This window comes from Puma concolor, chromosome A3, assembly GCF_028749965.1.
Source record: "Puma concolor isolate L17-30 chromosome A3, mPumCon1.1.hap2, whole genome shotgun sequence".
Classification (NCBI taxonomy): domain Eukaryota; kingdom Metazoa; phylum Chordata; class Mammalia; order Carnivora; family Felidae; genus Puma; species Puma concolor.
In genome coordinates, this window is record NC_141669.1 from 126,375,178 (window position 1) to 126,401,667 (window position 26,490).

Below are 26,490 nucleotides of genomic sequence, written 5' to 3' on the forward strand. Positions count from 1 at the left end.
TCTCAAGATGTGTTGAGTGAATGAATGAGTGAATAAAACCCAGGTGTTTAGGAGACCCCAGCAGAGGTGGGCCCGGGCTCCTGGAGCCACACACTGGGGCCCCCGGTGTAGGGACAGCTCTCAGCTGCGGGTGGGATCCTCAGGCGCTTCCCGGAACTGAGAGCCCATGGACTTGAAGCGAAATGGCTACATTCAGAGGCTCAGCACAGCGGGCACTAGGACCCTGCGCGGCGCCGCGCCCGGTGGGGGGCGGTGGACGGGGGGGAATCCGCTCTTTCTGTCTGCTGGAGCCGGGCTGCAGCCACTTGTGCGATCTGGGCCCGTACCGCCGCCGCCCGGCTCCTTTCCGCACCATGAGCCGCAGGTTCACTGTCACCTCACTGCCCTCCGCGGCGCCCGCCGGGACCCCTGACTTAGAGTCCCAACTGCATTCGGCAGCCGATCTCCGCCACCTCTCAGGGGAAGACGCCAAAGGTAGAGGCCGCAGGGGGCGGGGCCTGGCGGCGTGGGGGCGGGGCGAGAGAAGGGGCGGGGCCTAGGTGGGCGGGTCTTCTGTTGGAAGGGGCAGGGCCAGGGATTTGACAGTGGGGTGGTCTCAGCCTAGGGCCAGAGATGGGAGAGGAGCGGGGACCTAGAGGGGAGGGAAGGAGGCTGGATGGGAAATGGTGAGGAGAGGGGCCAGATTCGAGGTGGGCGGGGTCACAGGGAAGAGGGTGGGGCTATAGGCGAAGGGGCGGATCTTGCGTTGGAGGGACTAGAGTCCAAAGGGGGCTGAACTGGAGGGCACCAAAGGGGCGGGGTCATTTCGGGTAAGGGGCGGGACCGGAGAGGAGAAGGTGAAACCAGGGAAAGAGGAGGGCGGTATGATTAAGGGGTAGGTCCAGAGGCAATGGGAGGAAGCAGGATATTTCTGTTTGGGGGCAGAAAAGGGCGGGGCCAGAGGGAACGGGTTGTGCCAGGAGGATTGGGGTGGGGTCGAGGGCGGGAGGTAAAATGAGTCCGGGTCGCTGAGGCAGGTGCCGGCTAGGCAGGTGATTGGTGCCTGGAGGATCTTCCAATCCTCGGCTTCCCTGGAGGGGACAGCGCCTGGGGATCCCGGGAAGGAGATGGAAGAAAGAGAAGTTACTTTTGGGCCGTTAGATCTTGGGAGAATTCTGTGGGGTCTCCAGTCCCGACCCTTGGGGACCCATTTAAGTCCCTCTGCTCCAGCCCCAGAAGAGGGTTGGGTGGAACAAGCTCAGGCTAGATTGGGGGCGTCTTCTTCGAGGACCTATTGCTGTTGTCTCGTAATGGAAGTTACACCCAGGGTACAGAAGAGGAGAGGGGAAGGATCCTTCTAGCTCTCAATGAAGAATTAGCACCCTGGATGCTCTCACAGCCTCCTCCCCAGGGGGCACTTGTCAGGGGTCCCCTTCCTGGCTCTGAGCCCCTCAGGTCTGGAAGAAACGCAGCGAATCGGCTTGGAGTGGCCCCAGCACGGGGAGGAGGAAGAGCCTCCCCGGGCCGCCAGGGGTCGCTGCTGAGCCGCAGGTGAGCTCACCCGGACTGCAGTAAAACTAAGCACCAACCACCCTGGAGGGGGCCCTTTAGGAGCTTCTTTAGCGAACCCCCTCGTTGTGTAGATGACCAAACGGAGGCCTGGATTTCCTCAGGGCTCCAGCCCCTGAACCAACCGACTCCTGGACATGACCATTTGGATTTCTTGGGGTCCCTCCATTCTTCATATTTTCTGTCAACTGTCCGTAGCCTTTCTTATTTTCATGAATGTCCTTTCCATCCTTATAATTTTAAAAGTCAGAACTCCAGGAGCTATTCTCAATGCCTCCTTTTCTTTTCCCACCAGATCTAATTGGTCCTCACATCTTGCCTACCCCTCCCCCCCAACTGATCCTGAATCTGTCCCCATCTCTCTTCCTGTCACCATCACCCTGTACAAACCTCCATCATTTCTCCCAAGGCCTCAGCCATGGCCACAGCCTCCTCACTGGTCTGCCTGCCTCCAATCCTGTCCTAATCATCCTCCACACAAGCTCCCCATCGCTTTTAGGATAAAGGCCAAACCCATAGTCCATATTTGAACTCTTTTCCTCATTTGCTCCCGGGCATACCTGTCCGTGTTCATATTCCCACCTCCATTAGCTGGGAAACTCCTACTCACTCTATGGGTTATGGCTCATTTAACCGCTCCTGAAAACCCTTTTCACTTTCCCTTGCTTCCAGGCAAAGGCAGTCATTCCTCTCCTGCCCACCCACTGTACCATTAGAGCACGTGTCCCAGTGGATGCAAGTTATTTACTTGTATGTCTCCTACAACTCAAAAGCAGGGACCATATCCTTTTATCTTTGTGTTCTGAGTTCCAAGCCCACAGCCTGGCACTTAGTAGGTGCTTAATGTTTATCAGACGAGAAGGGAGTGTCTGGAAGCTTCCGTTTCTCCTCCTCTTGCTCTCCTCTCCTCCCATTTCCCTTCCCCTGGCCTGAGAATAAGATGGCCCTCTCTCTCATTCCAAGGTGATTGATCGGTCTTCCCATTCCCATTTCCAAGCTCCTGAATGTTGAAGTAAAATATGGCTCTCAGTTTTGGGTGTGCAGGTATGTGTGCAAACTGGATGTGAATCTGGAATGCTGTGTGTTCGTGGCAGAGGTGGTGTGTGTGTGTGTCTTTGTGCGTCTTGAGGGAGGAGCATCCCACGCGAGCTCTGATGACCTGTGGGGCGGTCAGTGAGTCAGAGCTTATATGTGTCACTGTATTCCGGGGTGTTGATGGGCATGTTGGTGTATTTCCGTGTTTGTCTGTGGAGTGGGTACCTGTGTGTATGAGTTTATTAGAAGTTTCATCTTGGGAATGCTTTGGGTGACTTTTAACCTCTTTGGCCCCGAGACAGCGTCCAGCACCTCCTCCTTGCTAGGTTACTGCATGGGGAAGTAGAAAAGGGCTCCCTAGGGGAACCCAAAATCTGGTGATATCTTTCCCACAGCTGTTCTCGTGTCCACCTCTGGCCCCAAGGAGATGTTTTCCCCACCTCTTGTCCTCACCCAGGCCCACGGGGACAGATGGCAGCCTGTGGAAGGTAGAGTAGGGTTGGGAGACGTTTGGCAGGTCACTTGTGTACGAGCGTTGTCTTTAACTCTGGACCAAGCGAGTGGAGTTTGTCCCCGGAAGTGCCTCCTGTTGCCAGAGGATCAGCTATAGTGGGAACATAGCTTAGAGGGGTGACAGCAGCAAATCAGAGGCTGATCCTTGAATCCACCACTAACCCTCAGCTGCAGCCCCCATACCTCATTTGCCTCATTGGTACCATGGGGAGAGTGACGGTGACTTGGCTGGCTAGAAGCGGACCCAGGGCCAGTTGTTGCAACTCTGAACTATTTCCCCACCCGTTTACACCACTTCCCACTGTGCTTCAGTTTCTGGTGGAGGGAGACAGGGCACTGGAAAGAACCCTGGGCCCGGGTTAAGGCTAACGGGAGTTGAGATGTGTTCCCATGAGTGACAAGGAGCCGCCTTATGCTAGGGGGTAGACCACGGTACAGCCCATCCACGCGCTAGCTCAGCCTCTGTGCTGTGGCCTTGGGCACGTTGCTTCCCTGTCTGAGCCTCAACTTCCTCATCTGTAGTAAAAAAGATTTGAACAGGAAGCTATCTGAGGGTCATTCTAGCCCTAAAAATGCTAGGATTCTTTGATGATCTAGAAGGGTGAGGTTCTCTGCCTCTCCCATACCCAAACCTCATATTTCAGTCTCTATATCTGTAAATTGGGAGGAATGACACTGAGTTATTGGTATAAATATATGATCCGGAGATCTCCAGCCAGTTCAGGTTGTTGTGCAGTCACCTCTTCCTCAAGCCAGGACTCAGAACCTTACAGCCCAGTACCTCAGCCCAAGGTGAGCCCTGGGAATCTCCATGGCAACAAACTGGTTATGAACGGGGCTGCAGTTGCCATGGTGACGGGCTGCTCTCTCTCTCTCTCTCTCTCTCTCTCTCATCCCCCTCATCTCCCCTCCCCTCTTCTCAATGAACCAGAGCGATCTGCGGGCACCAGCTCTCCAGGTGGGGTGGGGGTGGGGGTGGGGGTGGTGGGTGCAGTGAGAAGGGGGTCCAGATTGAGAAAGAGGGAAGACGGGTTGAATCTGTAGGGGAATAGGGGGCTGTTGGGGTGCCATTGCCATGGTGACAGGGCTGCAGCCTGTTAATTAAGCCCCTGGTTGCCACGGAGACGATGGTGGTTGACGTGCTCTGCGGCGAGCCCTGTGTGTGTGGGGTGTGCTATGCGCTGGACTCATCAATTCACTGAGAGGGTTTTGGGTATGGAGGACCGGCATGTAGTTTGGGGAGAGAAGAGTGAAAGAGGGAGTTCGGAGCCTTGGCTCCAGGAGGCCAAAGCTGGGGTGGGTGGCTTAGGTCATGGGGGTAATGATACGCAGATAAGGATGCACAGGGATTAAGCCATAAAGAGGAACGCTATGCCTGCCTCGTGTGGCAAGAAAATCCAGTCAGGTGGCTTCAGCTTCCTCCAAATGGCCTCCTACTCTGGTTCCCCGGATGGAGCCCTGGCCTGGAGGTCAGGGAGCTGGATTCTAGTCCCCAGTCTGCCACACGTTCACCCCATGAAGAAAATGTGTACCTTTCCGCTTCGAGGCTTTAATTTCCCCGTAAATGAGGGGTGGTCAAAAATAACTTATAAAGTCTCGTCCAGTTCCCACATCCTGACACTCAGGCAGCTTCTGTGAAATTTGTTTCTCTGTGAGAAGCATAAGGTGGGGCGGGGGGCCGTGAACTTTGGAGCTTTCAAATTCAGAAACAGGACCCTTCCTAGCTCTAGCATCTGTGTTGGTTTAATGAGAGCATCCCCCTAGCCCTAGGGGAATCTTCCTAGGGCTCTGGGTGGAGATGAGATGCTAAGCTGACAGCCATGTTCCTGGGGCTCAGGGCTGAGGGTCACCTTACTGGTGACCTTACCAGCCAAGGCCAGGCTGGCAGTGCAGAAGATGCCTGCAATGTGTTTTCTCAAAGTCTCGTGGCAGAGGGTTGGCCTGAGGCCAGAATAGGTATCAGTCTCCTTCAGAGGCAGGGAGTGTGAACTGAAGGGGCAGGGTCTCCCCTTGGGTCTGTCTCCTTACTTGGTCTGGGCTCCTTAGGAAGGGCTCCATGGCTTTAGTCTGAGATAAATGGAGTGGGCATTAAGAGCTTTCAGAGTGGGAAGAAGTCCCTTGGATTTATGTGGCCTCACCCTTTCATTTTGCAGATGGAGATACTAAAGCCCAGAAAGAGCAACTTAATTTTCCCCAGGGATACACAGAATTTGGGGGCAGACGGCAGGAGAACATCACTGTCTCTTGAATCCCAGATGTCCTGTGAGATAGAAGCTCTGGTGAGGGTGGGCGGAGGGGCTATCCAGGGGAAGAGGTATCACTTATGCCTTCACCTCTACTCCCCTGGGATCTAGGTTCCTCCTGTGGGTGGGCTTAATCCCTGAGTGGCCAGGGCTCTGGACCACAAACGGATGGAAACAGATCCAGGGGAACGTCCCAGATCTGAGATTGGTGGAGAAAAAAAATCTCAGCCTTTAATTTATTTCACAGTACTTCTCGGACAAACATGCTACACATTTTGCTATGTTACCTGTCCCTACAGAGTAGTGGAAAACCACGATGCTGCTGCTCGTGGTGGTGATGGTGGGGTGTGTATATAGTGGAGTGTTTACGAGTTCTTGAACACTGTTATCCACCTGCTGTCCTTTTAACCCCTGCCACCACGCCAAACCCATCTCCCTTCTTTGTGGTTTTCTCCCTGGGAAAGCCAAGAACCAATTCTTAGACCTTGTCTGAATAGCTAGCTCTCCATCCTAACAAGTCCTTCCAGCATCCACAAAACCCAGTGGCAGTGACACCTTATTGGTGGATCCCTCAGAAGCCCCTTTCCGTCCGCTGCCAAAAACTGTGATCAACCTGATCTGAAGCCACTGACAGATGCGTACAAGGACTCTGAACAGCAGGCCCTGTCCGTGACTCTGAAAAGCCGTGCCCTTGAATGGGGTCTCCAGTCATGTGGATGGCTTTTTAGGACCCTTGGAGATCTTTTGGGCCTACCTCCAGTTGCAAGGGGTACTTCAGTCCTGCACCTCTGAAGCCTGACCACAAGAGAAAGGAGAGAGCTCATTTCAGACTGATCCCTGTTCCCTTTTTAGTAGCCAAGGATCGGAGACGGCTGAGCAGTTTGGTTTGAATGTATCTTTGTCCCTTCTATTGGAGGCAAGACCAATTTTAAAAGAAATTATGTTGAAGAAGACTCCTAAATTGGAATAAAGCAAAGTGGATTTTAGACCGAATCCTGCCATTCACTGGCGTAGTGTCCATAGGCAGTAATTTCTCCTCTTTGGGCCTTAGCTTTTTTTTTTTTTTTTTTTTTTTTTTTTTTTTTTTTTTTTTCAGTCCATAAGGTGAAAGCTGTCTATTAGATAAGATGATTGATGTGATCCTCTCCAGCCCTGGGACTCTCCTGGAATTTAGAGGGCTAGTGCTGGGGGTTAGGGTGAGTCTGAAAATATTTTCCCCTTAACCTGCTCTCCCCTTTGGGTGTTTAGATCTTCTGGAGACACAAACGGTCCAAACCTGGGATGCTTCTTCCTGAGATGTCTCCACCACTGGCTCAGGTCTGGATTCTAGGGGTTGTGAGAGGTCCCAATCAAGCTTCTGGAGGACTGGTGTCAGGGGAGGGGGAGGAACACAGAGAGCATGCTGGCTCTGGAATCCTCAGAAAGCAATCCTGGATTAGGGGATTAGACACTCCTGCCCCAGGAGAAAATCTGGTCCCAAACCGACTGACGGCCTCATTCCTCCCTCCCCCACTCTGTCCCTGGCCTGCCTCCTACCAGTTTGCCCTCCCTGGAGGCTGTACCATCCTAGTGGGGAGTCCGAGATCCCTAGAACCTTACCGCTGCCTTCTCTCCTCCTCATCGCATCTCGTTCCCAGGGTCATTCTGTAGTCAGAGGGTCCCTGCCTTGGACTCCTGGGATTTGTCTTGGGGGTGAGATGCTGGGATGCAGTCTAAGCACAATGAGAGGGTTCGCTGCAACTCCTCAGGTTCCACTCCTCCCATTTTAAGACAGAATGAGCCAGACAGCTCAGCCCAGTGACCCTGAACCCCTGGGGGCAGCACAGGGCTTCAACTAAGGGCTCTGGCCTCAACACACCCCAAGTTCCAACCTCTTGACCAGCGATTTGGGAAAGGGTCTGGTTCTCCACTCTTCTTCAGGGCTGGCCTCCCCAGCTCTGCAGGCAGGATCCCCAGAGACCCGTATTCCATGGCGCCCCACCCCCGCCGCATCAGTACTCCTCGCCTTCCCCCTAGGGGTCACCCCAGACCCCTAGCCAGGCAGCCGCTGCGGGGCCGCCTCCCCGCGGCCGCGACCTAGTTCCCTGCCGTTATTTTTAGGGCGCGGGATGGCACCTGCCCACGTGCCGGCCCCGCCTGCGCCGCGGAGTGGGGGGCGGGCGGAGCTGCGTCTGCTCGTGGGAGGCGAGGCCCCCGTCCCCCGCAGCACCCCCTCCATCCCACCCGTACAAGCCCCCAGTTTTCGTGCGAGGGGGCCTCCAGCCGCGCTCTGCCCTCCCCTCGTCTCCTCTTCTTCCTCCCTCTCGCGCTCCCCCCCAAAACCCCGCCAGTGGCTCACGCCTCCTGCATACGGGATGAGGTGAGCAGCGCCGCCGCTGAGAGGGGGCGCGCGCGGGTGTGAGCGTGTGTCCGTGTGCGAGTGTGTGTGCGCCGGGCGGGCGGGCACTGCAGCTTCTTCCTCCGTGGAGCGGAGAGCGAGAGAGAGCTAGAGCGAGCGAGAGAGCGGCGAAGGCGGGCAGAGGGGCGCGGGCGAGGCGGAGCAGCCATCCCCGGGCCCGGCGCCGCGCCGCCACCATGCTAAACAACCTGACGGACTGCGAGGACGGCGATGGGGGAGCCAACCCCGGTAAGCAGCGGCCCGGGGGCGGCGAGGGAGGGGGCGACGAGGAGAGGAGGCAGCTCTAGGGTTAGAGGCAGAGCGGGGGCCGCCTCCTTCAGAGAAGAGGCTGGGACTGACCTGGGCGGTGGGCGCCCACGGCGGCCTGGAGCCCTACTCCATTGGAATGCGCCAGGCGCTGTCCAAGGTGCTGGAATGCGCCGCGCCCGTGGCAGGGCTGGGGGCCGAGGGGGTTGCCAGTGCCCACGGTCCGGGGGCAGACGTGGGTTAGCTAAGCGGGGGAGGCGGTGGGAAGGGGATGGAAGAGCTAGAATGGGCTGACGTGGACCTCGACGGGCGGGAGGAAGGGTTCCTTTCCTCAAGAAGGGACCCCGGCGTCCTGGCGCAGAGCGTTGACCGGAGACGCGGGGAGGGGGTGGGGGGGGGGTGCAGTCTGCTGCAGTCCCTAGCTCTGAGACTTTCAACTGAAAGGTGGGGGGAAGGTACCCATGGGGGGTTGGAACCATATGACAGCCCCCGTCCGGGCTGTGGTGTCTCCTTAAGGGGACACTTGGTGCAATCGGGGGCCCCCCTCCCCCAAAGCTGCCGGAGGTCCGACCTCAGACTGAAGCGTACCTCCTCCGGAGATTTTCAGCTCTACTTTGCGGAATCTCCCTCTCCCTCTCGCATACCCATGGGTTCCTATTCAGGACGGGAAGCAAGATCACCCTCCTTTCTTCCCTCTTTCCCCTTCCTCTCTCGGTACACTGGGATGGCAGTGAGGTTTCCAGGGCGGGGCAAGGGGGAGGTTTTCTAGTCTGCTCTGCTAGCTTCCCCAGCGAGGCCTCAGGAATGGGGTCCCAGCAGCTGAATCCCCGGCGCCGCCGCGGCGCGGACACTGCGGACGCGCTGCGGTGGGTGCGGAGACTCGCTAGGAGCTCGGGGGCTTGAAGCAGGTCCTTTCGCCGCTCCTGCTTTCTGCCGCCCTCCTCCACAGTTTCCCCGCTCTGAGGTCTTCGGGCCAGCCACCCCCTCGGGCTCCCAGGCCCCCCGCCGCCCCCCAGCGGTCTCAGCCATCCATCACGGCTGTCAGCCGCCCCCACCCCCCACCCTCCAGCGGCGCTGCGTCCCTTGCGCACTAGCGCGCCTCCCGCTCCGGCTGTCTGCGCTCCGCGCTTTCAAACGGTCCCCTGGGCATTGCTTGACCCTCTGGGCTGAGATTCTTGCAGACCTCCCCGGGGGATGATCAAAGAGCCCCAAGGACTGAAAGACCGAGGTCTTCCAGGGACTGGCAGCCTAGACTTGAAGTCTTCCGGATCCTGGATCCAAGTCAGAGCCAAGTGGCCGCTTGGGAAGGCTGTGGGCACCAGGGTCCCCAATTCTTTGTCTGAGACCCTCTTTTCCTTCCTGACGTTGAGTGGTATACAGAGGTCAGAACCACCAGCTAGCCAGCTAGTTCATCCATCTCCCGGGTGACCCTGGGGTTACCTCATCCCGCAGCGACCCCCTCCCCAGCAGGCTTAGGCTCCGGGGGAAGAGGGTTTGGCAAAGTCGAGTCTGCGACAGATCCAGGCATCCCGACGCGGTGCCCCGGGAATGAGTGTGTGTGTGTGTGTGTGTGTGTGTGTGTGTGTGTGTATGTGGGGGGGGGGAGGTGTCATTTCCATCTGGGATCCCCTTCAGATACCTCCATTCTGAAGACAGGGACTCAGCCTGAGAGAGAATCTCTGCTCCCCCCAGATACGGGGTATGGTTCTATCCCCCAGCCCTGATTTCTCTATCCTGAGATTCCTGCCTTACTGGGCCTTGGGGTTTCCATGGGGTCTCCGGAGGCCTAGAAAAGAGGCATCTATCTATGTGTGTGGAACAGGAGTCCAGCTAAAAGCTCCCTTCCGTTCTACCCCCTCCCCATTAGTTACTAGACCCTGAGTGTAGCAGGTCCATCTGGAGACTTTCTCTCTATGTGTAGGGTCCAGGACCTGGTCAGGAGTTTGGGGTCCCAGAAAGATAAGGCCTCCCAGCGATGCCTGAAGGTGATGGTAGGGGGCTCTAAGGACCTGCTGGACTTGAGGGAAGAGGGACTATCAGATTGAGAGCCTCTGCCATCTCTGATTTTAGGTTCTTGGGGATGTAGGGGAGGACCTGGGAATGTGAGGTGCTGACCTCAGGGAAGTGGGAATAGCCTGAGCAGGAGGGTTCATCCGGACTAAGGAAGAACCCAAGGATACTGTGTCTGGCCCCCACGCCTCCTATCCCTTTGGGGTCTGACGCCCTCCCCCACCCCAATCTGGCTTGGGGATTCCCCCAGGCCTGGCCTCAGGCCCCCGAGGGAGGCTCCTTAGCCCTCGCCGCTCGCCTGTTTCCTCCCCGGGAGCTCTGGCCGCCGCAGCTTAATTGAAAGCCGATTCGGGCTGAGAGCTCCCAGGGGGCGGGGGCGGGGGCGGGGGCCAGGCGGAGAGGGCTCAGCCTCAGTCTGGCCCTGCTTCTCGCGCGCGCGCCACTCGCCGCTACCCGGCAGCCTGCGTCCTGGCTCTGGGGATTCGGGGCGAGTTCCCCCTTCGCAGTTCCCCCTGCTCCTCTGGGAACTCCTGAAGCTCACCCCTCTCCCCTCCACCAGTGCGCCCGCCGTTCCAGGGAGGGGACGAAATCAGCCCCCCGGCAGAGGAGGCCGGCGGCCTGGCATCCCGTCCAGATGGCAGGTGGAAGGGCGGGACCCAGGACCAGCCTATCGAGCCGCCCTCTCCCCGGCCCTCATCTCCTAGCTGGGAAACGGCCCCGAGTCTGGCTCCGCGCAGCGCGTCGCGTTACATAAGCGGCTGCGGGCGCGTGGCCGCCTCGGCTCGGCGCTGCGCTCTCTGCCCGCGTGGTCGCCATGGAGACCGGCGCGGGACTCCCTAGAGCCGGGTCTCGGGCCAGGACGACCCCCTCGCGGCCCGGCGCGTTCCCTGGGACCCCAGGAAGGAGGAGGGGCTTGGGAGGGGGCGGGAAAAGTAGAGAGGAGGGGCTCTCGTGGCCTGTAGTCCCGGCACGGAGCTGACGCTGCGGGGAGAGGTACCCAGTCCCACAGGAGGCAGGGCCCCTAAATCTTCCGGCTTGGGGAGAGGTGTGGGATGCGGAGGACGGGCTGGGTGGGGCACCACGAACATGAATAATAATTGTACTTGTAATAGCAGCAATAGTTACGCTTATGTGCTAGGCACACCCAATAGGCGTTATTCCCTTCAGCCTCAAAACAGCCCTGTGAGTTAAGCACAATTATTTTCCCTTTGCAAAGGAGGAAACTGAGGCTTAGAGAGTTTGAGTGACTTGCCGAACATGTCGGCACGGCCAGTGAAGCTGGGACTGGAGCCTAAATCTTGACACCCCCCCGCCCCAGCCCTTTTCCAAGAAATTTGTTATCCCCCTGAACCCTTCTTGTTCCCACAACCCAGTGTGTTGATGAAGCATCTTGTCGGCATTTTTAAAAGGAGGAGGAACCCACTTCTCTTTTATTTCTCCTGTTCTCTGGCCCTGGGCAGCTCTTCTGAAATCCTGGGGGTCAGGAAGGAAGCCGGGGGGAATTTATCTCCAAATACTTTTTCCTCCTGAGAAAGACTTTTTCCAGCCCCCCCCCCCACCTTAGCATCTATTATGTGCCAGGTTCTCACTGGGAGGACAGATCTGCTATTTCCAGGCACTCAGATATGTGAGGAGAAGAACGAGCTGATGGTGGCTCCCTGTTTAGGGACCAGGAGCTCCTGGCTTGATCGATGAGGTGGAGGTGGTGGCAGGAGAAGGTTGGTGGGTGTCCCTTGAGCTGGTGAGGCATCGCTTCCCCCTTCCACAACTTTGAGTCAGGATGAGACTGGATTTGTAACAGGTCATGCTCTAGGGGTGGACCCTGGCTGGGTGACTAAGGAAGATTTCCAGGAGGTAGGGAGGAGAAAAACGGGGGAGGATTGGGAAGATGGAGGTGGAGAAAGACATGACAGGAGATCAGGGGACAGGAAATTCAGAATATGTAGGGCCTCAGGTTCATTTGGGATTTGTTTATTGGGGACTTTCTCCAGATGTCTGCTACTGGGATTCAGCCCTTGAGCTGAGAAACGGTGACGGTGACGGCTGAAGCCAAGGGAAAGTGCCTATGGGGGGGTCTCCTATGTCTCTTTGAAAGGACCTCTGCTAGGGGCCCAAAAGACTCACTCCTTGGGTGATCTCATCCAGATTCATGGTTTCACACATTTCCTCCACACATTGTCATGGGTTACCCTCTTCTCCTTCTCCTGCCCAGCCTTTCTTCTAGGGCCCAGGCTCTGTATATCCAAGAGCCTTCTGGACGTATTCACTTGAGTGTCCTATACTGCCTTTCCCTCAGTCAAATTCAGCTTCTTACCCACCCCCAGTCTCTGCCCTTCCCACATCTATTAAATAGCACCATCACCCACTCATTGACCTATGCTAGAAACCCCAGACATTATCCTAGGTTTCTCCTTCTCATGTCCCCAAACATCTGGCATAAAAATATGTGCCAATAATTCTTGGGTCTGTCCATTGTCCTGCATTGCTCTGGCCTGGGTCATCTCAGCCCTTGCCTGGATTACTGAAAGTCTCAAACTTTCTTTAGATGAAATTCTCCATCTAAAGGCCAGAGTGATTGCTCTAAAACACAAGGCTGTTCATGGCACCTCTTTGGCTGAAACTCTTCAATGACTTCCCATTGTCCTCTGGATGGAGTCCAAAATCTTTAACATGGCCTGCTAATCATTTAAGGACTGAGTCTACACCTTCTGAGGCTCATCTTTTCATAGGTCACTCTCCACCTTTCAGCCCCTCCCTCCATGTCCCTTCTTCAGACTCCAGCCAGATCAGGCTTCTTTCAGCATCTCTGACCCACTCTCTTCACTCTTCCCTCTGGGCCATCGAACATGCTGTTCTGCAGTTCTCTCTGCTTGGAACACCCTCCCGCCTCCCTCCCAGCGTAGCTCTTACTCATCCTTCAGTTCTCAGCCTACTTGTCACTTCCTCTGGGAAGCCTTCCGTGACCTCCCAGGCTGGGCTGAATGCCTCTCCTGTATTCCCACAGTCCCTTATTCATCTCCTATCACAGAATTTACCACTCTGGGTTGGAAATTCATGAATACTGTTTTATCTCTTCTGCCTGTGGTTTCCCTGAGGGCAGAGATGGTGTCTTCATGTGTGTTTTACTCCCTCTCCCTCCCATGCTGATTTTGGCACATGGTAGAGATCCATTAAATATGTGTTGACTCTAGATGCATGAGGGGCATAGGGGATGCCACATGGGTCACTTCTCCAAGAGGTAAAGTATCCTTTGGTCCTCAGGCTTTAGTATTCTCTGCCTTTGTCTCTGGGAAAGAGCATGCTTTCACCCCAGAACACCAGTGTGGTCCCAGTTATGGTTGAGGAGGGGCACCTGGAGAGTCTAGAGTGACCTAGTGAATGAAGAAGGACCCCCCAAGGGCAAGGAAGCACTCACATCTTCATTAAAAACCTACTACGTGCCAGGGAATGCACTAGGCTCTTTACACATCCTGTCAACTAAAATTCTACGGGGGGGGGGGGGCATTACTGTTAGCTCCGTTTTTCCAATGTGCAAACTGAGGTTCAGAGAGTCAAAGTGGCCACATAGCTGGATGCCCAGGCAGAAGGATGGCAACCCATTGGTGCCAGACCCCTGACTCCTCTGCCTTCTCAGGTGATGGCAACCCCAAGGAGAGCAGCCCCTTCATCAACAGCACTGACACAGAGAAGGGAAGGGAGTATGATGGCAAGAATATGGCCCTGTTTGAGGTGGGTTGCTAGTTTGTGTGACACCCCATTCATCCGCCACTCCCTCCTTCTCTCCTCTCTCCCTCCCTCAGGGACAGTGTCCTCCTCTCCATTTCCTTCTCCTTCCCTTTACCCCTGCTACTCCCTCTCCTTATCCCACATCCACTTTCCCTGTTCTCTGTGCTTTTTCCTCCTCCTTCCCCATCTCATCCCACCCCCAATGGTTTGTTTTCCTCACCCCCATCTCTCTCTGCCTCCTACTATGTAGCTCGCCTCTCCTTTCCTGGGCCCTTGTGTCCTAACTCTACCACCCCCACCTCCACAGGAGGAGATGGACACCAGCCCCATGGTGTCCTCCCTGCTCAGTGGCCTGGCCAACTATACCAACCTGCCCCAGGGAAGTAGGGAGCATGAAGAGGCAGAAAACAATGAGGGTGGAAAAAAGAAGCCAGTGCAGGTGAGGGCCTTGGGGAGAAAAGGGATGGGGGAGGAAGGAGGGGTGGAGGGGACAAAGGGTGGGGGGACAAAAGAGAGTCAGTTGAAGGGGTGGATGATGGAGGCAGAGGGATAGGAGTTGGGGCTGAGGGTGAGGAAGGGATAGAGGTGGAGGGAGGAGAGGGGAGGGAGGGTAAAGACCAGAGGAAAGAGGGATGAAGGGATGGGGACGGAGAAGGGAGGGGAATGGGGGATTGCAAATAGGGGGGAGGAGGGGTCTGGGTGTTCATAGTGACTACGGGCTGCAGAAACTGACACTGGCTTCCCCGGCAGGCCCCACGCATGGGCACCTTCATGGGTGTGTACCTACCATGCCTGCAGAACATCTTTGGTGTCATCCTCTTCCTGAGGCTCACTTGGGTGGTGGGCATCGCAGGCATCATGGAGGCCTTCTGCATGGTCTTCATCTGCTGCTCCTGTGTGAGTGACACCTCCCCCTCTCCTGACCGTTGTGGCAGACCAGGGACCTGGGGTGGGGGAGGGGAAGGGGCAGCACGAGACCTGAGTGTTTTGTAGGAATCACTGCATATGATCTTTGAGAGTAAATCAGGTCTGATTGGTCCTTCCTGCATCTCACAAGCTGGTCCCTGATAGCCACTAACCAGGTTTCGCCTGGATCGTGTGTGTGTGTGTATGTGTGTGTGTGTGTGTGAATGAGTGCATGTATAATTACACAAGTAATGCAGATTCATTGATGAAAAAGATAGGTGTACAGAAGGAAATAAAATTCACCTAGAAAACCCCAGTGGTTAACATTTTTGTAGGCCCAGACTCACAAAAAATGGGATTATGTGTCACAAACAGCTTTGTAATAGAATCCTTTCCATCCTCCCTAGAAAATCAAATATTCACGGAACACCTACTTCTCATCATGTTTACATTTCTTCACACATGACCCTTGAGCCACCTCTGCATGTGAGGTGGCCGCTACTGATGGTAGAACGCCTATTTTATTTCTTTTTAAGTTTTTGTTTTCACAAAATTTCAGACATACAGAAAATTTGCAGGAATAGAACAAATATCCCTTCCACCAGACTCCCAAATGTTAACGTTATTGTATTTATTCCATCCTCTCTGTAAGTACTTTTTTTCCCCTGAATTTGAGAGCAAGTTGCAGACATGATGCCTCTTTATCCTAAATCCTTCAGTGTGTGTTTACTAAAAATGAGGACATTCCCTTATGTAACCACAGTACAATGATCAGAGGCAGGAAACTAACACTGATACGTTAATAATGTCTTAATAGTAACACATTAATAATGTTTTATCTGCAGGCCTTATTCAGATTTTGCCAATCATGTCCTCACTAACTGAAGAAAATTCAAGATCACGTTTATACTCATTTATGATATCATGATTTTAGCCTCCATTAATCTGTAACAGCTGCTCTTTCTTTGTCTTGCATGACATTGACACTTTTGAAGAGTATGGAGCAGTTAGTTTGTATGATGTCCCTTGATCTGGGTTGGTCAGATATCTCCTCATAACCAGATTCAGCTTAAGCATTGAGGCAGGAATACAGTACACCTATTTCATAGATGAAGAAACTGAGGCTTAGACAAGTGAAGTGACTTGTCCCAGATCAGACAGCTGGTCAGAGGCCAAGCTGGGATTTCCAGAGCTCTCTGATGCTATAGCTTGTGCTTCCTCCATGTGCATGGTGAATAAGAGATTTTCTTGACCAGAAGGACTTGGCAGGGGTAGAAGTTGGAACAGGACCAGAGAGAAGCTCAGCAAGGACTTGTGGGTTTGGCAGGTGTTTATGGGGTATAAGGTTTGGCACTGACCCAGGGCACTGCGGCCCCTGCCCTAGCTGCCACTCTGATGATCTCTCTCCTTGCAGACAATGCTCACGGCCATCTCCATGAGTGCAATCGCAACCAATGGTGTTGTACCTGGTATGTGATGGGGCTTCTTGGAGGGGAAAGGGGTCTGGTTGGTCAGGAGGGGGCCCAGATAGTTGGAAGGAAGGACAGGGCCATAGGCTTTGGGGTCATCAGGACCAAGAGAGGCAATATTGAAGACCTGGGGGCTGGGCTATGATGTTTGTGGGGTAGGTGGGGACAGTGGTATTAAGGGGGAGGGAGGGAGGGAGGCAGTTGATGGAGTTGAACAGGGCAATGCAAGATCTCCCTTTGCCTGAGACCCTCCTCTCCGTCATCCTATTTTTCTGAGCCATGACCTCCTTAGAGGGGTAATTAGCAACATGGTAATTAGTGCTGCAAAATCCACTCAGAGTGGCTGGCTGAGTCTCCCACCAGTCGTAGGGCTGTAGCCTGTAAGACGTGAGGCACAGAACAACCCCTTTCCCACCTCTGTCCTGGAGCTCCCTCACCCCCAGTGGCAGCCCAGTGCCCCTTGAACTTCTCACTGACACTAGGTTCTTTCTGCAGCTGGCGGCTCCTACTACATGATTTCCAGGTCTCTGGGCCCAGAGTTTGGGGGCGCCGTTGGCCTCTGCTTCTACCTGGGCACTACATTTGCTGGGGCCATGTACATCCTGGGCACCATCGAAATCCTGCTGGTGAGAGGGGCTGAGGAGGAGGTGTGGGGCCCTAGGCTGTCAATCAGTTAACCAATGCTCCCTGGACACCTCCTAGGGAGAGGTCCAAGCCACTCAGTGAGGCCAAAAGGAAATTAGATGTGGTTCTGTCTTTAAAAAATTCACAGTCTAGTTGGGGAGACAAGATACAGTAATTACGTAACGTGAACAGCTGTCGTTCATCAGGCACCCACTGTGCTCTCAGCAGAGTTCCAATTGCTTTACAGTCATTATCTTGAATCCTCACAAGGATTAAGTATTATTATGCCCATTTTACAAATGAGAAGCTCAGAGAGGTGACATGACTTGCTCAAGGTCACTCAGCTACCAAGTGGCAGATGTGGGTCGATAAGAGTTAATAGTGGTAGAAATAATTAAAGTAATGTCACACAATAGCTATAGCTGGTGATTGCCTACCATGTGCCTGGGACTGTGCTGATTTCTCTGTGAATGTTAATTGTGCAGGACTGATGACCAATGGGTTGCAAAAGAGAAGAAGGATGTGAGAGAGCCGAGTAAGAGACATGTTAGGAGTAGTGACTGATGAGAAGAAATCAGGGTGCTGGGCAGTGTTTGAAGGAGAGGCTAGTGATGTGGGTCTCGGCTCAAAGCAATTCTGCTCAATGCACAAAATTGGAAAAATATCAAAGAATATAAAAAAGGAAATAACAACTGCCTGAAGAAAATCACCATTAACATTTTGGTGTATTTCCTTCTTTTTTTTTTTTACCATGTGAAATTGTATTCTGTCCTTGTAAAATAGACTCCATAGATTTCCCTAAGTAACTAGAAACTCCCTTTGTAATATCATTTATAACCGAAAATAACTTTTTTTTTTAATTAAAAAAATTTTTTTTTCAACGTTTTTATTTATTTTTGGGACAGAGAGAGACAGAGCATGAACGGGGGAGGGGCAGAGAGAGAGGGAGACACAGAATCGGAAACAGGCTCCAGGCTCCGAGCCATCAGCCCAGAGCCTGACGCGGGGCTCGAACTCACGGACCGCGAGATCGTGACCTGGCTGAAGTCGGACGCTTAACCGACTGCGCCACCCAGGCGCCCCGAAAATAACTTTTTTAAGAATATAAACATATTAACATTCAGTCTAAAAATTTTAGAAAATACAAATATGCCGTAGGAATAAAAATGATCACATTTACTCCTATCATTGGATGTCACTTCCAGTCTCATACTACTGTAAATACACCGTGATGAGCAAGTATTTTCCAAAGCTCTTCCTGCACGTCAGGTTATATCCTTGGGGGTGATTCTTAGTTGGTTCTTGCTGTGTCACTCACCTGACCTCCTTGCCCCCTTTCCACAGGCTTACCTCTTCCCAGCTATGGCCATTTTTAAGGCAGAAGATGCCAGTGGGGAGGCAGCAGCCATGTTGAACAATATGCGTGTGTATGGCACCTGTGTGCTCACTTGCATGGCCACTGTGGTATTTGTGGGCGTCAAGTATGTCAACAAGTTTGCCCTTGTCTTCCTGGGTTGTGTCATCCTCTCCATCCTGGCCATCTATGCTGGGGTCATCAAATCTGCCTTCGACCCACCCAACTTCCCGTAAGTGCTGTTGCTCTGAGTCTAAGGCATCGTCCTCCTCCTCCCTGGTTAGGTTTCAGGGTCTGCGACGCCAGTCTCTGCCAGCCTCCCTCTCCTCATCTCTCAGAATCTGAGTCCTTGTGGATTTAGAGCAACCTCCCTTGGGAAGTAAAATCTCTCCTTGTTTGGGGGAAATCTCTACAGGGTGGGATAATGTTTCTGGAGGTGGGCAGAGTTTCCCTTGTGAGGGTCAATTGCTTGCTGGTGGAGCAGAATTGGGAAGAACCAAGTGGGATTATTTCTGAAGGGATGATTCTGTATTAGAGAAGCATTTCCTGGCAGGAGACAACTTCCTGGAATAGGGCACCTTATTAGTGTTGGATACCTTCTCTGTTGGGGGAAAGGTCACAGAAGAGAGGGTCTAGAGTCTCAAATCTTTGTGGGTCCTGCCTCTTTCTTGAGGACAGATTCCCTTAAATCCCACCGCCCAGGACTGCACACAGAGACTGCTGTCCATGGTTCTGAAACATAGCATTGTACTAAAGTCGTGGTTCTTTGCTGTGGCTGCATATTAAAATCACTTGGGGGAGCTTTGAAAAAAAAAAAAAACACCGATTCTGGGCTCCATCCCAATTAAATCAGGATCTCTGGATATGGGGCCCTGAGATCTGTGTTTTTTAGAGCTCCCCTGGTGGTTCTATTGTGAAGCCAAGGCAAGGTTATGTCCCTCCCCCATCTTCCTCCCTTGTTGCTCTCCCTAGGATCTGCCTCCTGGGGAACCGCACACTATCTCGCCATGGCTTTGATGTCTGTGCCAAGCTGGCTTGGGAAGGAAATGAGACGGTGACCACACGGCTCTGGGGCCTTTTCTGTTCCTCCCGTTTCCTCAACGCCACCTGTGATGAGTACTTCACCCGAAACAATGTCACGGAGATCCAGGGCATCCCTGGCGCTGCCAGTGGCCTCATCAAAGGTCTGGGGGGAGGGAATAAGGCTGGTGTCCAGGGAACACTACAGGGATTGTGGGTTAAACAGTCAGGATTAAGGAACTCTACTTGGGATTCACTTAAACTCAATCAGTTTTAATTGAGCACCTACTCTGGGCCATCTTTCCTTGGCGTCTTGGAGGAATAGAGATGAAAGGGAGCCTTCAATATCTTACTACCTAGTAGGAAAGAAAGTCATCAGTTTAAACAAGTATTCACAACTAATCATCTCTGTGGTGTCTAGCACTGTGCTAAACACCAGGAACATGATATAAATGTCACAGTCCTTGACTTCAAGGAGTCCAATGGTGGACACAGATGTATAAGCAAATAAATTACAATATGAGCTGATGTGCCTTCAATGAACAGAGTCCTCTCAGGGGAGGGAGTGGTCATGTGTATAATGGGGCAAGACAAGGCTTCCTAGACTCATCTGAGGAGGGTTTTGAAGGAAAAATAAGAGATTTTGAGTTATACTAGGGGGGTAAAGGAATTAAGGCAGAAGAACAGCTTGCCTGAAAGCATGCAGACAGAGAAGAGCATATTGTGTCTTTCCAACCACAGATAATTTGGTATGACTGGGGCATAAAGTACAAAGGAAGGAGGGGCAAGAAATGATGTTGGAGAGGGTGGCATAAGCCAGATGGCGGCAGGCCTTGGAAGCCATATTGAAATGTTTGAACCATGTCCTGAGGGCAATGGGGGCCATGAAAGGGTTTCAAATAAGGGATGGACATGGTCAGTGTTATTTCTAAAGGTTCTTTTTGGGTGTTAATATGGATGAGGTAAAGGGAGAGAGAACAGGGAGTCCAGGAGGAGGCTGATGCTGAGTTCAGGTGACAGATGATAGTTTTCTGATCAAGAGTAATCGAGTGATGTCCATGGGAGTGGAGCAGTGGTTCTCCCCCAGGGCTGTTTTGCCCCCCAGGAGGCATATAGCAATGTCTGGAGACATTTTTGGCCATCGCAACTAGATGGTTGTTACTGACATCTAATGCATAGAAACCAGTATTTTGCTAAACATTCTATAGTGCTGTAGGACAGCCCTCCACAACAAAGGATTATCTGGCCCCAAATGTCAATAAGGCTGAAGTGAGGAAATCCTGAAAAGGAGAGGAGGGGCATATTTGAGAAATATTTAGAAGGGATAATAGACAGAAATTGGAGATGGTTTTGAAACAGATATGGGGAAAGGGAACAGTTGAGGGCAATGTAAAGCTGTCTGAATTAATGATGGTGCCATTTACTGAGATAAGGGATACAAAAAAGGAGCTGGTTGTGAGGTGGCTGGCCAGTGAGACCAGTTTGGGACATATTGAATCAGTCTGAGATAGGTCTTTCTGTGTCTTTTTACCCCACTAGACTGGACTATTTGAGGGCAAGGACTAGATGTGATTCATGTGCAAAGCCTCTGCACATGGCCTGGCCCAAAGCAGGAGCTTAGGGAATGTCAGTGGAAATAAAATAGAGCCAAGGCCTTGAAGGAGTGAGAAGTGGTTGACCTTGACCCTTCTTTTTCTGCCCACCCCACCTCCTGGCCCTGGAGCTCTGGTACCCTGACTTCTGGTTTTCCTCCTAAGCATCATATCTCCTCCCCACAGAGAACCTCTGGAGCTCCTACCTGACCAAGGGGGTGATTGTGGAGAGACGTGGGATGTCCTCGGTGGGCCTGGCAGATGGCACCCCTGTCGACATGGACCATCCTTATGTCTTCAGCGACATGACCTCCTACTTCACCCTGCTGGTTGGCATCTACTTCCCCTCAGTCACAGGTGAAGGGGAGCTCAGAGAGGGAGGACTCTGCCTGAGAGTGATGGGTGGAGAGAGTCAATGATGATGTGGGGAATTTCTTAGTCCAGCAATCTCATCACATAGGCAGGAGCCAAAATCCAGTTCCCATTGCACAGATGAGGGAATTAAGGCCAGGAGAAGCCATGCCCGAGTTCTCACACCAGTCAGTGTGCCAGGACTAGATCCCAGACTTCCTGGCTCCGAGGCTGGTGTCCTTTCTTCTTGTTCTGTCTTGTCTCCTGTGGCCCCTGTACTAGCTGCTCCTCTATTCGCAGGGATCATGGCTGGTTCTAACCGTTCTGGAGACCTACGGGATGCCCAGAAGTCAATTCCCACTGGCACCATCCTGGCCATTGCCACCACCTCTGCTGTCTGTATCCTGCATTGCTGGGCTGGGACCACCGTGGATAGGGAGGGCTGGGAGGAGGGCAGCTGAAGCTGCTGCCTCACCCAGCTGGCCTGGGAGCAGAAAGGGGAATGTCATCCTGGGGATTCTCCTTCATCCTCTGCTACAGACATCAGTTCTGTTGTTCTGTTTGGGGCCTGCATTGAGGGGGTCGTCCTGCGGGACAAGTAAGTAAGGGAATTGGGGCTGATCCTGTTCTGGGTAGTGGGTGCATGGGGCCAGGTTTTGGGAAACAGACCCCGCAGAGAGTGTTGAGTCTGTGCAAGGGGACTTGTGGGAGGGAGATCACAGGCGATTGCTTGCAAGCTCACCTTCTTATATTTTATCTTTCTCCTGTCACTCCAGCTCAAGAAACTTGGATGGTGTCTCGTTGTTTTTAGGATAATGCTACTTTCCTTTTTTTTTTTTGCTTTAAAATCTATTAACCCATTTAACATTTCTTAGATATCTATATGTTGGTCGCTGTCCAGTGTTCTAGGAGAGAATAAAAATAAATAACACATGCTTTTTGTCCTGAAGGAGCTCTTTGGGGGCTGATAACCACGCTCAACAACAGACTTGAAATGTAGAGCAGTAGGAATGGGCTCTGGTAGTGCACAGGAGGCCGTAATCCAGTCTTCAGAGGGTTGGGGAAGAGGAGGTGATGCTGGAAGTGCCTTACACACATTTTCCCACTTATCTTTCTCACTTTAAATGTTGAGTAGAGATCAGTTAGGTAACTAGGAGTGGGAAGGGCATTCTAGGTGGTGGGAACAGCATGAACAAAGGTGGAGGAGAGAAACAGTAGTGTGTGTGTGTGTGTGTGTGTGTGTGTGTGTGTGCGTGTGCGTGCGCACACATAGGTGCCTATAGCTGTAAGAAATTCAAGCTTCTGGAGCCTACACATTTGAAGGGTATGGGCACGCACCACTAGGAGGGTAAAGTAGGAGGTCTTGTCACAGAAGTCAGTTTCCATGGCTCCATCCTGGCTTCTGTAAGGTGGAGAATGGGGACATGCGTCTGGAGCCAGTCCTGGAAGCCTGGTTTTTGGTACCAGGAAATTAGAGCTTTATTTTATTAAAAAAAAAAAAAAATAGAGGAAACCCTGAAGGGTTTTAAGCAGGGGAGTGACCTGGCCAAGTGGACAATTTGCATATATTACACTTATTACCTTTTAGGGGAACTTAATCTCCACTTATTTCATTTAATCAGAGAACCCTCCCCCCTTGGGGCGCCTGTGTGGTTTAGTTGGTTGAGCATCTGACTTCGGCTCTGGTCATGATCTCACAGTTTGTGGGTTTGAGCCCCACATTGGGCTCTGTGCTGAGAGCTCAGAGCCTGGAGCCTGCTTTGGATTCTGTGTCTCCCTCTCTCTCCCTCTGACCCTCCCCTCCTCAAAAAATAAATCAACATTAAAAAAATTAATCAGAGACCTCCCACAGAACTGCAAGGGATTCAGCAGGCCATCTGGTAAAACCCTTCATCTGATTTTGGAGTCCTTCAGCAACAGCCCATTTGAGCACACCTCTGCTTGCACACTCCAGCCACAGGGCTCTCTCTACCTACTGAGGCAGCATCATTCAATTTAAGATAGTGTCACTGTTAGAAAATGCTTTTCTATGCTTCTCACATTAGATATCATTACCATAAATGAGGCCAGAACCCCATTTTTCAGATGGAGACACAGGTTCTAATAAGCCAAGAGCTTTTTTCCAGCTTAACATATTACAATATTGACCATTTACTAGAATCACTATTAGTGTCTTGTTCCAGGCATAGTGCAAAGCATTTTACCTGTGTTGGTTCCTTTTATCTTGTCACCAATCATACGAGATAGGTTTATAATGATTCTCATTTTATAGCTGAGGCAACTTACCCAAGGTCACACAGACAGAAATGCCCAGGACATTAGGAGCTTTGTCTCCCCCCTTGCTCCTAGAGAGCCTAGTCCTGTGATGGGTGTACAACTGGTCCTGGGATTGGTGTGGGAGACACGCCCTGGAGATCCAGGTGGCATTGCTCACCCAGCATCTCCTGTCCCCTTGCTGCTTCATTCCAGGTTTGGCGAAGCTGTGAATGGCAACCTGGTGGTGGGAACACTGGCCTGGCCATCCCCTTGGGTCATTGTCATCGGATCCTTCTTCTCCACCTGTGGGGCTGGGCTGCAGAGCCTCACGGGGGCCCCACGCCTGCTGCAGGCCATCTCCCGGGACGGCATAGTGCCCTTCCTGCAGGTCAGTGAGGGGTGGAGTGTGGGAAGAACAGCCCATCCATTATACCGGTCAGCCAAGGCACTGCCCGGAGAGGCCACCGGGTGAGCCAAGGCCCCCTAGGGCCCTGCTGCTCTGCACTACCAATAAGAAGAATGGGTGTGCCTTATTTGGGATTTGGCCCGTGGTCAGTGCTATCTCTTTGGGCAGAGTTGTCTGCTCTTAGGGGAGAAACCATTAGCCCTCCTTTGGCTGAGTGATCAGGCAGGGAGGTAGCCAAAGGGCAAGTGTGGCTCTCTCCATGGTGCTTAAAAAAAAAAAAAGATTTATGGAGCACACAGTCGTGGCCACTTGCTGGCCCCTGTAGCTCCTCTCCATCTGTCCTACAGGTCCTTCTTTTCCCCTTAAGGGGTCATTTGAACTTCATTAATTGAAGTACCAATGTCAGAGTGGGAGAGACACAGCCAAAGACTGGCATCCCCTTGGGTAAGGGTGAGGAATACAGCATCCTCTCCCTACTTCCTCACTGGTTAGGGGATTCCTGCCTCCATTGCACTGGTCCCCAAGACTGGACAAGAGAGACAAGAAATGCCTAAGATCTCAGACCTCTATGATGGTTGCTGTGTCCCCAGGTCTTTGGCCACGGCAAAGCCAACGGAGAGCCAACATGGGCCTTGCTCCTGACGGCCTGCATCTGTGAGATTGGCATCCTCATTGCATCCCTCGACGAAGTTGCCCCCATCCTCTCTATGTGCGTGCTGGCCTCTTTCCCTCCCCATCAGCTCTGGGGGGGGGTCTCTCTACCTGGATCCTCCAGTTGTGACCCTGGATAGCCCACCCAATAGTGTAACAACCTGTCTTTTGTTATATGAAGATTCACTCCCACACACATCAGGGTGTGCTGAAAGGGGATCTGGCCCTTGAATCCCATTCCAGAATGTGATCTGGCCACCTCCTCAGTTTCTTATCCTCTTTCCCCCCTTTCTTTCCCTATGTTTCTCTTTCTGTTTCTGCCTCCCTTTGCATCTCTGCCTCTCCTGGGGCCTTTCTGTGTTCTAGGTTCTTCCTGATGTGCTACATGTTTGTAAATCTGGCCTGTGCCGTACAGACACTGCTGAGGACCCCCAACTGGAGGCCACGCTTTCGATACTACCACTGGTGGGTGCCCTGTGCCCTTCCCTGGCTAACAGAACACTCTCCTATCTCCACCCCCACCCCACCTCACCCTAGCCCATCCCCTAGGTCTAGGGGTCCCAAAATTTAAAAAAAGGAGTCCATTTCTCCAGCTTTTGTAGCCCAAGTAGCATGAGAAATGTTCTGGAGAACTTTATAACCACAAATAATAATATAACACAGTCGTGAACAGTCTCGGCTATAGTCCCTCCCTCCCCACAATGCCCAACGTCTTTCAGTCTAGAAGAGGAAACCTCAGTGTCCTCAGCTGTGAAATGGGGATGACAACTGCACTGACCTCAGGGGCCCTCGTGAGTGTTACAGGGTTTAGTGCATGGAAGATTCTTATTATGTGGAGCCTGGGGCTCTTCTGATCATTTTACTTTATGGTCCTTCATCCTCACAATAGGCCTGTGGGGCAGACAGGGCAGGAATGACCATGCTTGGTCTACGGAGAGGGAACGGGCTCAAACAGGGGAAGGGAGTGGCCCAAGGTTACTCAGAAAGTCTCCGGCAGACCTGGACTTGAACCCAGGCTGCCTGACTCCCATCTCAGTGCTCCTGCTTTGCCAGTTACCTCCTCCTGGGGACACACTCTTCCCAGGAGATCTTGCCTACAACTCTCTCCAGACACCTGTGCCTCAGAAACAATCTGGCAGGGTGGTGCAGCAGGGTCTAAGGCACTGGGACAAGGCAGTGTGTTCTCAGGAGTTGGGGGGGGGGGGTCATGGAGTGGCGCTGTCTGTGGCTGCTCATTCACCCAGAAGCTCCCAGATTCCCATGGTGCTCTTGGAGATGATGGTGTGAGTTCCCACAGACCTGAGCTGCCCTAGACCTCCCAGTTCTTGCCTTGTTGTCTGAGCCCCGGAAACCAGTGACAGTCCTGCTGGGACTCAGAGGCTGGGTCTTCCTCCCATTGTTCAGGACACTCTCCTTCCTGGGCATGAGCCTCTGCCTGGCCCTCATGTTTATCTGCTCCTGGTATTACGCCCTGGTGGCCATGCTCATTGCTGGGCTCATCTACAAATATATCGAGTACCGCGGGTAAGTGTGAGGAAGTGGGGAGGGCTGGAAGGGGGTAGGGATGAGGTAAGAGTGGGAAGAGGCTGGGGCTGGAAGGGAGGGGGAAGGGTGGTAGGGGCGGGATTGGGAGATAGGGGACAGGAGTTGAGGGAGGGGCTGAAGCTTCGAGAAAAGGAGGTGGCAGAATGGCTGCACGTTGTCTGCTGGGGCAGCCACTTGTGTGTGCGTGGTTCTTCCTGACACCCCTGGCTTTCTACTCTGGTTGATCCCCTTGGGTCCCCAGGGCAGAGAAAGAGTGGGGTGATGGGATCCGAGGCCTGTCCCTCAGCGCTGCACGCTACGCCCTCTTACGCCTGGAGGAAGGGCCCCCACATACCAAGAACTGGAGGTAAGTGGCCAGGAGCACGTGGGAGGGCCCAGGGGAAGGACAGGAGGGGAGCAGGGCCTGACTCTCCCTCACCTGTTTTGTTTGCTGGGTGGTGTTCCCGCCACAATGGTGTGTCCTTAATGTCTCCTCCTCTGCTCAGCCTAGTCTGAACCTTTCCCACCTGCGGTACCCGGGGTCAGGCTGAGCAACCATCCATTCATCCCCCCGTTCACCTCATCATGTGTTTAAAAACACGTGTGAATGCATGATCT

At 53.1% G+C, this 26,490-nt stretch overlaps 1 protein-coding gene across 5 annotated transcripts in view; it reads left to right on the top strand.

Annotated features, from left to right (window-relative positions):
• Positions 1 to 296: 296 nt before the first annotated feature.
• Positions 297 to 26,490, top strand: part of SLC12A5 (solute carrier family 12 member 5) — a 36,943-nt gene continuing 10,749 nt past the window's right edge. For 2 of the 5 annotated variants that reach the window (XM_086702349.1, XM_086702350.1), the window contains exons 1-16: positions 297 to 474; positions 13,628 to 13,722; positions 14,027 to 14,158; positions 14,470 to 14,616; positions 16,040 to 16,094; positions 16,590 to 16,720; positions 18,063 to 18,304; positions 19,045 to 19,256; positions 20,871 to 21,041; positions 21,336 to 21,434; positions 21,576 to 21,633; positions 23,505 to 23,679; positions 24,288 to 24,406; positions 24,715 to 24,813; positions 25,753 to 25,872; positions 26,135 to 26,239. In XM_086702349.1, coding sequence (XP_086558475.1) covers positions 354 to 474; positions 13,628 to 13,722; positions 14,027 to 14,158; positions 14,470 to 14,616; positions 16,040 to 16,094; positions 16,590 to 16,720; positions 18,063 to 18,304; positions 19,045 to 19,256; positions 20,871 to 21,041; positions 21,336 to 21,434; positions 21,576 to 21,633; positions 23,505 to 23,679; positions 24,288 to 24,406; positions 24,715 to 24,813; positions 25,753 to 25,872; positions 26,135 to 26,239 — 2,081 coding nt within the window. In that variant the 5' untranslated portion in view covers positions 297 to 353. The other 3 variants (XM_086702352.1, XM_086702351.1, XM_086702353.1) reach the window with 3 other exon arrangements.